General features: G+C 37.7%; 1 protein-coding gene across 1 annotated transcript in view; it reads left to right on the plus strand.

Annotated features, from left to right (window-relative positions):
• Positions 1–12,783, plus strand: part of LOC100932093 (olfactory guanylyl cyclase GC-D-like) — a 62,700-nt gene that overhangs the window by 10,353 nt on the left and 39,564 nt on the right. The window contains exons 4-10 of the mRNA XM_031961410.1: positions 1,358–1,442; positions 1,919–2,009; positions 2,114–2,242; positions 3,374–3,454; positions 9,094–9,270; positions 10,701–10,857; positions 12,355–12,504. Coding sequence (XP_031817270.1) covers positions 1,358–1,442; positions 1,919–2,009; positions 2,114–2,242; positions 3,374–3,454; positions 9,094–9,270; positions 10,701–10,857; positions 12,355–12,504 — 870 coding nt within the window. The remainder of the gene's footprint in view (positions 1–1,357; positions 1,443–1,918; positions 2,010–2,113; positions 2,243–3,373; positions 3,455–9,093; positions 9,271–10,700; positions 10,858–12,354; positions 12,505–12,783) is intronic.

The following is a 12,783-nucleotide window of genomic DNA, read 5'->3' on the forward strand; positions in this document are numbered from 1 at the left end:
TTTCTGATTCACAATCTTATAAAACTCCCTGCTTTCCCTTTCCCTTTCCCCAAGGCAGCTATTTTATATTATATTACATTATAATATAATAATATATCATGATATATTACAACACAATAATATATTCTGATTTCTCTAAACTCTCACATGTAAACTCTATGAATTCTTCAATGGGGAAGGGACAATTGTTTAAAGGGTTGATTGTCTCCACCATCCCCATAACGCTCAGTCAGCCCCACACCTTACTACTGTAAGGAAAGTACACCCAGCCTTAAGAGAACTCAATCAAAGATTTTCACTTTTCTATTGGGATGTGATTCTTGACTGGTCAAAGGGCTAGCTGATGCTTAGCTAAATCCCTCAAGAATAGCCCTAGTCTTTGGTGAGGGATTAACAAAGAACGTTGATACTGATCTTTTGATTTGCATCTGTAAAGTAGGAAATGCAAGGGTAACAGTAGGTCAAGTCACACAGCTTGTAAGAGGAATCAGGAGAATTTGAATTTAGGTCTCCTGTCACCAAATCTCGGAACTTTTCTCACTAGGCCACAGTTCCCTTCACTGAGTTGGCCCCAGCTTTTACCCACCTTCCTCTTGTTTATTCCCACAACATTAGCCAGGTTATATGTCTATATATTAAGGTCTGACCTATTGGTCCCTTACAGTCTTAGGGAGTTTCCTGAAACTCAGGTTATGTGATTTACCAGTGATTACCTAGCTAATAATATCAAAGGAGGAAAGTGAACCCAGAATCTTTCTAATTCTAAGCCCCACACTTTATGCACTTACTTTTTCTCTGATTCCTTGGTTTCCATGACAAAGCAGGGATTTTTAACCCTCTTCCTTTCTGTGGGTTCTAGATGTTATCTTATCTGGAAGTGGTGCTGAGCAAGCCATATACCCTCAAGATGTGAAAAAAACTGGTAAAGGGAAGAAAAGCCTCATTTCTTCCATGTCAGTCTCATTTCAACTAGCCCCTTTAGAAACCCTGAGAGACAGCTAGGCTGGTCCAGGTATGAATGAATAGTCTGCAGGTAGAAATAGAGTCTGAAAGAAATAGTTTCTCTTTGCTCTGCTTTCTGCTCCTAGGACTAGTACAGTGCATTAACAAGGTTACACATTAAATTAGTATGAATATATTATCCAATGAATAATCCAGAATCCATTATCTCTTGACTCCCAAGGCAATGTGCTTCACAATAGCTATTTTATCAGGGCTATTCATAGGACAACAAATGACCTGCAGACCCAGGCCCAAATAACTCTTCCCAAACCCCATATTTTTTGAGCTCTGTATTCTCATGGATACTCTCCATGGATACACCAAATGGCATCTTTGTTTTCTGCTCCCTCTGCAGATGGGTGGTCCTTGATTCCCCTCCTGGCTGTGATATCATTGTCTACCTTAGTGCTTGGAGGCCTGGGTCTCATTTACCTTATGAGGTAAGAATTCTCAAATAAAACCAAGACCTTGCATGTAAAGATGATTCCTTTCTAAACATCCCCCTTTCATTCCCCTCAACATTTGCCTCATTGATTTATACATGTCAAGACTATAAGGGATCTTAGAACAGTTAGAGATTTTTAGAGATCTTAGAATGGAGAATGAGAACACATACTGTTAAGACTGAAAGGAACCTTAGAACACAGATGGTAGAGGATTAGAATATAGAACATGGAATTTCAGAACTTGAAGCGATCTTAAAATATAGAATATTAAAGTTAGAAGTAACCTTAGAAAATAGAATCTTAGAACTGAAATGGGCCATAGGACATAGCATGTTAGAATTGGAAAGAAATTCAGAATATAGAATATCAGAGCTGGAAGGGGCCCATAAAAAACAAAATATCAGAACTGAAAGGAATCTTAGATTATAGAAAACAGAATCTTTCAGCTGGAATGTCTCTCCCACATTCAGGACTCTGCAGTTCCAGCCTGGAGGAGGGCCCAACAAGGTTATACTGACTATGGTAGACCTCACCTTCACTCATCCTCCACTGAACCAGCGGGTAAACTCCGTAGCTCACACGGGGCCTCTTGTGGTGAGGGTTGGGGAGGGGGTTATGGCTATTACCCCAGTTGTCCTGAGAGGTTGATTCTGACCCTTTCCCAGAAACTCACTTTGGATACCCTCAGCAATTCCCGGAATCCCTCAGATGTCAAGAGTCTTAGCTCAGATGTCCAGTCTCCAGGGAGGGCCCTCCCAGCCACACCAGAATCTTCCAACATGGCCTTGTACCAGGTGAGGCCTCCCATCACCAGTCCATTAAGGAGAACATTGGATAAGCAAGACACTTAGAGTCTCTCTAGAGTTCTGGGAGGTAGGTACTACATACATTATTATTGCCATTTCACAGATGAGGAAATTGAGTCTCAGTCAGGTGAAATGATTTGCCTAGAGTCATAAAGCTTTTAAGTATTGATCATTAGGGAGGAAGTAAAGAAATAAATATTTATTAACTACGTACTATGTGAGAGGCTTTAAACTAAGTGCTTTACAAATAATGTTTCATTACAACCCAATGAGGTAGATATTACTATTATCTCCATTTTACAGATGAGGAAACTGAGACATACAAATATTAAATGACTTGCCCAGTGTCCCACAGCTAGTAAGTGTCTAAGGCTGGATTATAACTATCAGTACTCTATTCACTGCACGAATTAGCTGCCTCAATATTAGGATAATAATACTTCAAGAATCAATGATCTTATTAGTATAAATCCTTTAGTCACTGATACAGCTCACAGACTTTGAGTTGTTCTGGCTAAAACCAATCTCCATTTGCGGGGGGGGGGGGGGGGGGGGGGGGTGTCCAGGTGTGATAGAGTGGGGAGGGGCAACTCCCTCCACTCAACATTCTCTCTTGTACTAACCTAGTTCAGGATTTTATCACTTCATGCTTGGACTATTATAATGGCCTGCTGATTGCTTTGCCTGTCTCAGAGTTCTCTGCAGTCCAGTCCATCTTCCACTTAGCTGCCAAAATGATTTTCCTGTCACTGGCCTGTCCATATCACTCCTCAACACTTCAATGAACTCCAAGGTTTCCTTGCAATTCCTAGGGATTTGCAAGGTGAGTGGAAAGAGAGAAGTATATAGAAATAATGTGGAAGTACAGATGACAAGATCTGATCACAGATGGCATATGAGGGATAGGGGAGATTGAACAAGGTAGGATGATTCCCCAAGGCTCATCACAAGAAAGTTAGCTATCCTGGGTAATGATTGCATATGTGATAACAATGTTTTTGAAGACACTTTGAATGCCAGCAGTCCTGATCAGAACCCACTAGCCCAAGGCCTGAGTCCCCAGGCAGGACATTTCTTTGGGAAGATTGGGCCTGATGAGCTATGCTACTCTGTCAACAGGGAGACTGGGTTTGGCTGAAGAAGTTCAAGACTGGAACATCCTCTGAGCTCCGTCAGAGTTCTGTGAAGCTACTGAAAAAGGTACATTGAGGAAGCGCACTCCTCTGGCATAATGTGGGAGGGGGAAGAGCAGGGATAGGGAAATAATGCTCAGGAAAGACTAAACTCTTGGTCATATCATATGTGCATGTATGTGTGTGCATGTTCATATGTGTGCATGATCCCTGTGTGTAAAGGGAACTCTTGCTGAGGTACAACCGTAGTTTCAGAAACTTGCTAGTTTCCTTTTCATTAAGAAAGCCCTACTCATACCAGAAGGTTTAGTCTATAAACTATAGCCACCATCATCTTTCTGCTACCTTGTAGAGGTCATAGTACTAGTCTTGAAGTCAGAAAAACCCAGGTTCAAAGTCTCACTGATGTCACATTTCATCTCTGTGACACTGGACAATTCATTTAGGATCTCAGTGCTTTAGACAACTCTCTTTTCTATTTTTAAAAGTTTTAAATTTTAATGATATCTTATGATTTTTATATTTAAAAACTTATCCTAGAGTTCCTCCCTCTTCCTTCTTCTAGAAAGTCATTTCTTAATGATATTTTTAGAAGTGAAAAAAGAAAAAGAGAAACAACCAAAAAAATCAGCAAAATCAATCAATACCCTGAAAAATTCTGAAAAGTAAAGCATGTATTCCTTGCAATCCAGAAGACTGAGGCTAGTGAATTTCTTAGGTTCAGGAGTTCTAAGCTATAGTGGGCTTAAACAATCAGGTGTCCATGCTAAGTTTAGTACCAATATGATGAACCTCCAGAAATGGTGGGCTACCAGATTGTCCAAGGACAAAAGAACTAGTTCAGTAGGAAACAAAGCAGGTCTAGGATCTTCTAGCTATCAGAATTTGATCAGAACTATGAATAGCTTCTTGAACTTCAAGCCTCCTTGGGATAAAGAGACCTAGCCTTGAAAAAATGTTTGCAAATATACACAATTTTTTATCCTTTGGATCTGGATCTAGTACTTTCACAAAACAGTGAGAGATGTCTTTTTTGTATAGTCAAGATTGTTGCAATTTTCCATATTAGTCATTTTGTGTCTGTTCTTTTCATTACATTGTTGTAGTTACTATGTATGTGGTTTCCTGGCTCTGCTTCATTCTGATTCAGTTCATATAGATCTTTTCATGCTTCTTTGTATGATGAATACTTCTTTGCTACCACAAAAATTGCTGCTGTAACTATGTTAATGAATATGGAGACTATCTTCTTATCAATGACCTCCTTGGGATAGATGTCTAGACAACTTTCTAAGATTATAAGTTTCATAAAAGGTGATAGTCTATATTGGTACAGAAAGTTTCCCCATTTGAGAATTCTCTAATTTAAAAAAAATTACAGATCTAGTCCCTATTCTTAGCTCCATGAAAAATAGTATTTCTATGAACGTTATCATCACTATCACCTTCACAGGGTGCTGTATTTAAAGTCAGAATATCTGGGCTTGAATTCTAACTTTGTTTTCGGTTTTTCTTTGAGGACTTCATTTTATTTGTCTCTAAAATGAGATTTGGACTAAGTAATTAATTAAGGACTAGTAATCCTAAGATATTAATGAACATGAAAGTTCTATGACTCTGTAATGCTATGGTACCCTCACCACTACCTTCATCACTATTCCTATCATTAGCATCAGCAACACTGAGATTGCAATAATCACCCATTATCCTCCATCATCATTACCATATAGTCAATCTCATTATAACTCTTATCTTTATCAGAGAATAAAAAAGTTAGAGTACCCAGAGCTAGAAAGGACAATAGGGATATACTAGGTACATAAAGCAGATATCTCACTACAACATCCTGGATAAATGCCCAACCAGTTTCTACTTTAAAGCTTCCAGTGATGGAAGCTCACTACCACTATCTAAACCTGAAATGAAGAATGCTCCAATCTCATTTTTGGTAAGTTCTAATTATTAAAAAAAAAATGTTCTCTATATTCCATCAAATCCATCTTACAAAATTAACCTACCCTGTTGTTCCTAGATCTACTTTTTGGAGCTAATCATAAAAAAAAATCAAATTCCTCTTCCACAAGGCATCAATTCAAATATTTAAACTGAATACATCTCCTTCATATCTTCTTTTCTACATTCTAATTGTTCTCAGGTCTTCGACTGATTTTAATAAGGCCTTGTCTAAAGTCATTCATGATCCAGTCATTTTTTGTGCTTTCCTTTGAACATGTTTCAGTGTGTCAATGTCACTCCTAAAATGTGGCTCCATACTCCCTAAGGGTAGAGTTGTTCATTTTTTGTTCTTAAAGAGGACCATTGACATCATAGGCTGATATCTTGACTTGCATGTGAATTTGATTTAAGTAAGGCAAACTTGCGCAAAATCATTAACCTCACTTTCTCTTCTGAGTCATCAAAGTCCAATGGAAAAACAAAAGTCAAGGCACTTGATGATGGCCCAGGATGCAGTGGGTCATGGCATAGGGATTACCCAACATAGAGAACAATAGGCTGGTCACTTCCCTAGGTCTGAATGCTCTGCCATTTTCTGCATGCTATTTATACATTGAGCTTGCATCTCCCTACCTATTATTCATGTGTTTGGGTTTTTTCCCCCACATAAACTGCTTTCTGCTACTATATCCTGATTAAACATACATACGTACATACATACGTGTGTGTGTGTGTGTATTGTACCACTATATGCCTAGCACTTTTACAAATACATCATTTGATCCTCACAACAATCCTGGGAGGTAGGTGCTGTTATTGGTCCCCATTTTACAGTTGAAGAAACAAGTATCTGAGATTGAATTTAAATTCAAATATTCCTGGCTCTAGTCCCCTCATTCTATCTATTGTGCTACCAGCTGTCTCAGATGATTTTTAAAAATCCAAGTGTTGGATTATATATTTATTCCTACAAATTTTTTTCTTTTTAACTTCAATCTGATATAACCAATATGATCATATGTGCAGTTATAGATTTTATGGTCAACATCACTCCCACCATTATTACTCATATTTTTATTAAGCAACAGACAATAAAACAAGTATTTGATAAATGCTCATGATGGCAGGCATTGTGCTAAGCACAAACAAAAAAAGGAACAGTGCCCTCAAGGAGCTTACATTTAAATAGGGAAGGGGGATAAACAACACAAAAAGGGAGCTGAAAAACTGGGAGTTGGGAGAGAAAATATACATATAGGGACACAGTAGTTAAGCTTAGAGAAATCAAAGTACAATCACAAAGAGAATAAAGAAAATTATGTATGACTATCCTAGATTCATCTCCAAAATGTAGGTCCCCAAAGGAGTTTACCTATGGGAGAAGGGGGCAGGCATGGCAGAAATATTGAAATGTAGGTATGACAGTTATAGGTTGAAAAGACCCTAAGTGATAAGTGGTACAGGGTGAAAAGCAATAGCACAGTGGCCACTACTATCAACATTATTGTCAGCACCTTACCAATATGAGCACCATCACTGATAACATAAATATTACTATCACTATCATCAATATCATCATCACAATTACCACTTTCCATAAATATCATCACCAATAACACCATAAACACCATTATAGTCACCATCATAATGATGGTTGTCATTACCATTATCAAGATTATTACTTATACCATTATTACCACCTTTCTCCCTCATGATAGCATTTTGTATTTTAGTTAATCAGATATATTCTAAATTCTTTGAAGGCAGGAACCATGGATTTTTCATCTCTATAGCTTCAATGATTCCAGTCCCAGTGTTCATAATGTATGTTCAATAAGCATTCAGTAAACATCTATTAAAAGTATCCAGGGACTTGACTTGTTACTGGATATATAGAGATGCAGGCTCCTGGTTTGTGTATGGATGAATGGGAAGAGAAGAAAATGAAAAGGGGTAAGTGGAGATACTCAAGTAAGTGCTTAGTAAATGCTTGTCGCATTGGAACAAAATATATATTGTATTATCTGTCCTTTAAATACTGGGATTTTTACTCCCTACAAATGACATAACTGTAGCCACATGGCATTCCATGAGGGTCTCAGAGAAAGAAAGCCAGAAAAATGTCAAGAAAAAAACCAACATAGTCAGCAAGGAGGATCAGCCAATCAGAAAACTTGATGTGGCAAAATGATGAATTCAGTGCCTCCACTTCCTCGTTTTATCTACCCTTTCTTCCATTCACCCAAGGCCATATCGAGATCTTTAAGCTCTCCTGCTGTCTCAATTCTCTTATCAGAGGAGAAAAGAAGTATCTTCATTCACAGGGGAATTTTATATTTCAAAACATATTATTCAGAAAAAGAAATGATTACAACAAATGAATGAATAATTAATAATAGCTTTCAGATATGAGTGAATGGAAAATTGTAGAATATAGATGAAGGAAAGAATAACAGAAATTGGTGGTGCCCTTCAAAGAGCATTTTAGATCTACCCTCTCTATACATAAAGATGAACCAATCAGCAAGAATTGGAGAAAGTCTTCTATGTTCCCAATTTATTCAAATTCTTGAATAAAAGGTAATGTGGTATAATGGAAAGGTTCTAAAAGTCAAAAGAGTCTTGGTTCTCTCATGAATTTGCTATGTGGTTTTCCATTTATGTTTCCCAATTGTTTTGTCTGTGCAGTAAAGAGATGAAATGAAGGGTTTGGGGTAATTAAGATATCATTAGTAAAGTTGGAGAAAGAAGTTTCAATAGAATGATGAGGTGGAAAGCCAGAATATAGAAAATTAAGAAGAAAATGGGAGTAAATAAGTTAGAGATACATGTTATAGATAGTGTTTTAAAAGAGTTTAACTATATAAAGGAGGAGAGATATGAGAAGATGTGGGAGAAACATGGGCATGTTTGTGGGCCTTTGAAAGGCAGACAGTAGACAGGAAGAAATTAAAGATAAGTGAGAGAGTAGGGTTGACAAGGGGGCAGTCTTGCTGAAGGAGATGGGATAGAATTGATTTAGAACATTTCTAAAATGTCTTACAACCCCTAGGCCTTTACTACTAGAGGATCTCCAAAACCGTTACAGTTCTGGCATTCTAAGATACTCAGTGTGTGGTATGCCAAACCCAATTCAAAAATACTCAGAGATATCTCAAAGTGACGAATAGAAGTTTTATTAGGATCTCACGAGAAACAGACAATCCATTCACTGGAGTTCTCCAGTAAAGGGAGGTCGACTCCCACAGAAATCAAAGGCAATTATATAGTCACAAATCACAAGAATCTATGACACATACCCCCTTCCCTTATCTGGTTAATTCTCACTACCTTCCTTAGTGCTTGGAAATAGCACAGGTTTGCTAAATTCTAGTCAGACCCATATGGTTGACCTAAATTTTATGGTGGTCAGTTTCACGGGGTTTACAACTGTTTGCAGGTGTGTTTTCCTAAGTTTATGGGTTTATGGTGGTCAGTTTTACAAGGTTTACAACTGTTTATTTGAGCTAGTAAGAGCATTCTATTTCATTTTCCCAAACCCATCAGACCTTCATAAACTAAATTTAGATTATAGGTTCAATCTACCTTAGTTAATAATTTTATGAGAAACCACATAATTCCTCACAATTGAAAAGAGTGGGAGCAGTTATTATTCTGAGAAGTCCTCAGTTTCCTGTTATACTCATCAGGATAAGAGAACCCTCATTGCTTCCCACCAGTATATTTTATGTTTTCTCTTCTCTTCTACAGATGAGGGATCTGAGACATGAGAATGTGGGTCTCTGCCTGGGATTCTTTACTGATCTGGGTGTTTCTGCCATTGTGTTTGAGCACTGTTGCAGAGGCAGTTTGGAGGATTTGCTGAAAAATGAGGCCCTGAGGCTTGACTGGACTTTCAAGTCATCCCTCCTGATGGATTTGATTAAAGTAAGGGAAGCAATTCTTTAGGTGTTTGTGGTCATGAAAACAAGATGATGAATAATGGTTAGCTCTGATCATTTATTTATATACAAGGGAATATTCTTCTACCCCCCCCCCCAAGTTAATGTGGTAAAGAAAGGTGCAGAATATAGTCATAGGACATTAATGAGATATTAAACTGAAAAGGATGCATGAATTCCTTGGTTTCTTTGTGAATACTAAAAGATACCTTTGACTGAGTCAATAAGGGAATAATATGAATAAACTGAGTAAATGAATTAACCATACTTTTAAAGGTTTTAAATGGCTAGGCCCTGGGGAAAATTCAGTACTTATGAATGATTTCTAGATGGTAGCTACATTGTAAGGATTATCCAGAATAATTTTGAGGTCCTTTATGCAGTTTCAGAGATTGACTGGAGAAAATTTCCATCCAGAACTTTTCTTCTTGAAATTCTAATTTTGTAGGAATCTACTGTCTGTTTGCTTTTACTTTGATCACATAGCCCATTTTTCTAATGTGTTTCTTTTATAAATCAGACCATTTATTTATAGAATGTTTATGTTTATGTGTTGCATTATTTTGCCTATTAAGATTATCAAAGTTAATGTGACTTTGTCACATTAAGAGTTTGTACTCTTAGAAATGTCATATCCCTAGCAATTCATCAGGAGCATACTATGAGAGTTCATTCATATTTAGTATTTGGTTCTTTTAAAAAATAGACCTTATTTTGACATATGAGCAGATAACTTATTTGCTGTCCTTATCTGTCCAAAGAATAGAGCTTCTGCATCAACCCAGAAATTCTGAAAAATCAATAAATTCTTAATTCCTTTGGAAAGCCCCACATATCTTGGTAGAGCAAAGATCCAAAATCAGGTCTTTTCACCATGAATACAATGCATTTTTTATAAGTATAATCTTCTCAATAGGGAAGGACCCTAGATAAAATGGAAGTCAGAACACCTGTTCTACTCAGGGTTCTGGCACTAAATTTAGCTTCTATGCCTCAGTTCTCTCACCTGTAAAAGGAAGTGGTTGTCTCTGAATGGTCTGGAAGGTCACTTTCATCTGCGATATTCTATGATCTCAGGTTCCTTCTGACATTCTGTGTTAAGGCCACTGCCAGCTCTGACAATTTTTCAAGGTTTTTTTTAATTCTAACATTCTAGTTTCTAAAGTCTCCTCAAATTTTGATAATCTATGCTTTAAGGTTCCTTTTAACTCTGAAATTCTTGGGTCTAAGGATCCTTATAGTTTTGATATTCTAGATCATAAGTTTTCCATCAATCAAAAATATTGTTATTCCAAACTGCTATAACCCCTCCTTGAGACTCTACCATTAAATGAGGGTGTGAGACATTCTGGACTTGAAGGTTCTGTGTCAGCTCTACAGCAAATTATAGGGGAGCATCTTCTCCTTATCCTCCAGGGTGTCCGGTATCTCCACCATCGAGGGTTTCCCCATGGTTCCCTCAAGTCTCGCAACTGTGTTGTGGATGGGCGTTTTGTTTTGAAGGTCACAGACTATGGTTATTTGGATCTCTTGGAGAGACAGCGGGTTCCTTATTCCCAGCCCCTGCCAGAAGGTCAGTGTCCACCAGGGGCTATTCATAGTTCTTTCTCCCTTCAAAACTACTGTGTCTAATAGGTGGTATTTTGACCAGCAGGAGATTGAAATCTTATTCCTTAGAGAACTCTTGACCAGGTAGGTATTTCTTTTTAATCTGGTGCTTAGGGTCGCCCCTTAGGAGCTACAGGTGGCCTGTTGTAAATCATGAGGTGATCTAGCTTAGAAACTTACCATATCTATCCAAATATCTCTTTTACTTTTCTTCTATAATTCCTTGTAATTGGATGCATATATTGGAGGACCCAATGGAAAAGTGTTCAATAATTTAGCAAACATATATCAAGTATTTATTGTATGCAAATCCCAGTCCTAATCTGGAAGAGATAAAGAGTTTACATTAGACCTTCACATAAGGACATTTAATTCATTGTCTATTAGGGAGACAACATAAGCACAAACAACTATTACATATAACAATAATATAAATGACACTCTACTAGGGAAAAGGGATCAGAGAAGGCTTCTCAAAGGAGATTCTAAAGGGCTTCCTGTAAAAAGTCTGGTTTCCATAATATTTATGTCTAGTTCCATTTTCCTCTTAGGTTCACCCTCTGATCTTCATCATAACTATCATCATCATCATTTTTCATGCTGTTGCCTTTCCTTTATAGGTTTCAACTAATGCTGTGAGCCATAGTACATGCACTAATGGAATTAGGAGACCTGAATGAGTTTAAATCTTGCCTCTGACAAATCTTTGATTCTCAATTGCTTCATCTGTGAAACTGGCATTCTTCTAGGCTTTCCAGGAGGATAAAATTAAATATTTTTAAAGTGCTTTGTAAACCTCAAAATGTCATGCAACTGCTGACTATTATTATTCTGTCCATCAATACACATTATGATCTATAGAACTATAGACCATACCTAGTTTTGACCATACCTAATTCAATCTCCTAATTTTTCATGAGAAACAATGAGGACCAGAGATGTGAGGTGATATATGAGGTGATATATGTACACTGGAAAATCTGAGATTTGAACTCAGGTCCTATGATTCTAAATTCATTTTGTTTACACTGCCCCCTACTGAACTTCCTCTCCTATAAAGGACCTATACTTTAGTGCTAAGGGGAAGACAGAAATTAAAAAGACCTATTCTCTCATCACATAGAATTTATAATCTAATAGATGGGATAAGTGTAGGGAATACCTTGCCAAGTTCCTTGAAATTTTAGAAAGTTGGAACTGGACATTAGTTTAGAATACTGAATAGCTAGTTCCATTCCATGTAACATGAAATGCTAGAATTTTTAATGTCAGAGCTAGAAGGAATCTTAGAGATTATCCAGTCCATATTCTTCACTTAATAGGGGAGATATAGAAGGGAAAAACTGAGTTTCACAGAGTGGGCCAATTAATCAGTGTCAGAGTTTGGATTTGAACAAGGGTTTCCAAGCAACCCATAGTCATCTTTCTCCCCTTTCCTCTTGGGCTTCTGCCTTCTTTGCAGAATTGCTGTGGACTGCACCAGAATTGCTCAGGGAGGCAGAAGGGCCTTGGAGAGGCACTTTCAAGGGCGATGTCTATAGTTTTGCCATAATTTTGCAAGAGGTGCTGGCTCGGGGACCACCCTACTGCACATCAGGACTCTCTGCGGAAGGTAGGACCTCATCCTCTGTCGTTTTCTTACCTCTGTTCTCCATAGGACTGGCCTTGTATATTCAGGACCCTCACCTCCTCTAATAGATCCAATATGACCTCTCCCACTAACATCTTAAATGTCACCATTAGAAATCTATTTCTTGGGATTAATCTTGGCTTTGGTAACTGCTGTCCATTGTACTGAAAAGAGCTAAACAGCGCTGAGAATTGGCCCATTTTAATCACTAACACGTTCCCAGTCATTCAATTGGTGAAGAAATGCCCCTTTCCTTAAAAT

Source organism: Sarcophilus harrisii, chromosome 3 (genome assembly GCF_902635505.1).
Source record: "Sarcophilus harrisii chromosome 3, mSarHar1.11, whole genome shotgun sequence".
NCBI classification, from domain to species: Eukaryota; Metazoa; Chordata; class Mammalia; order Dasyuromorphia; family Dasyuridae; genus Sarcophilus; species Sarcophilus harrisii.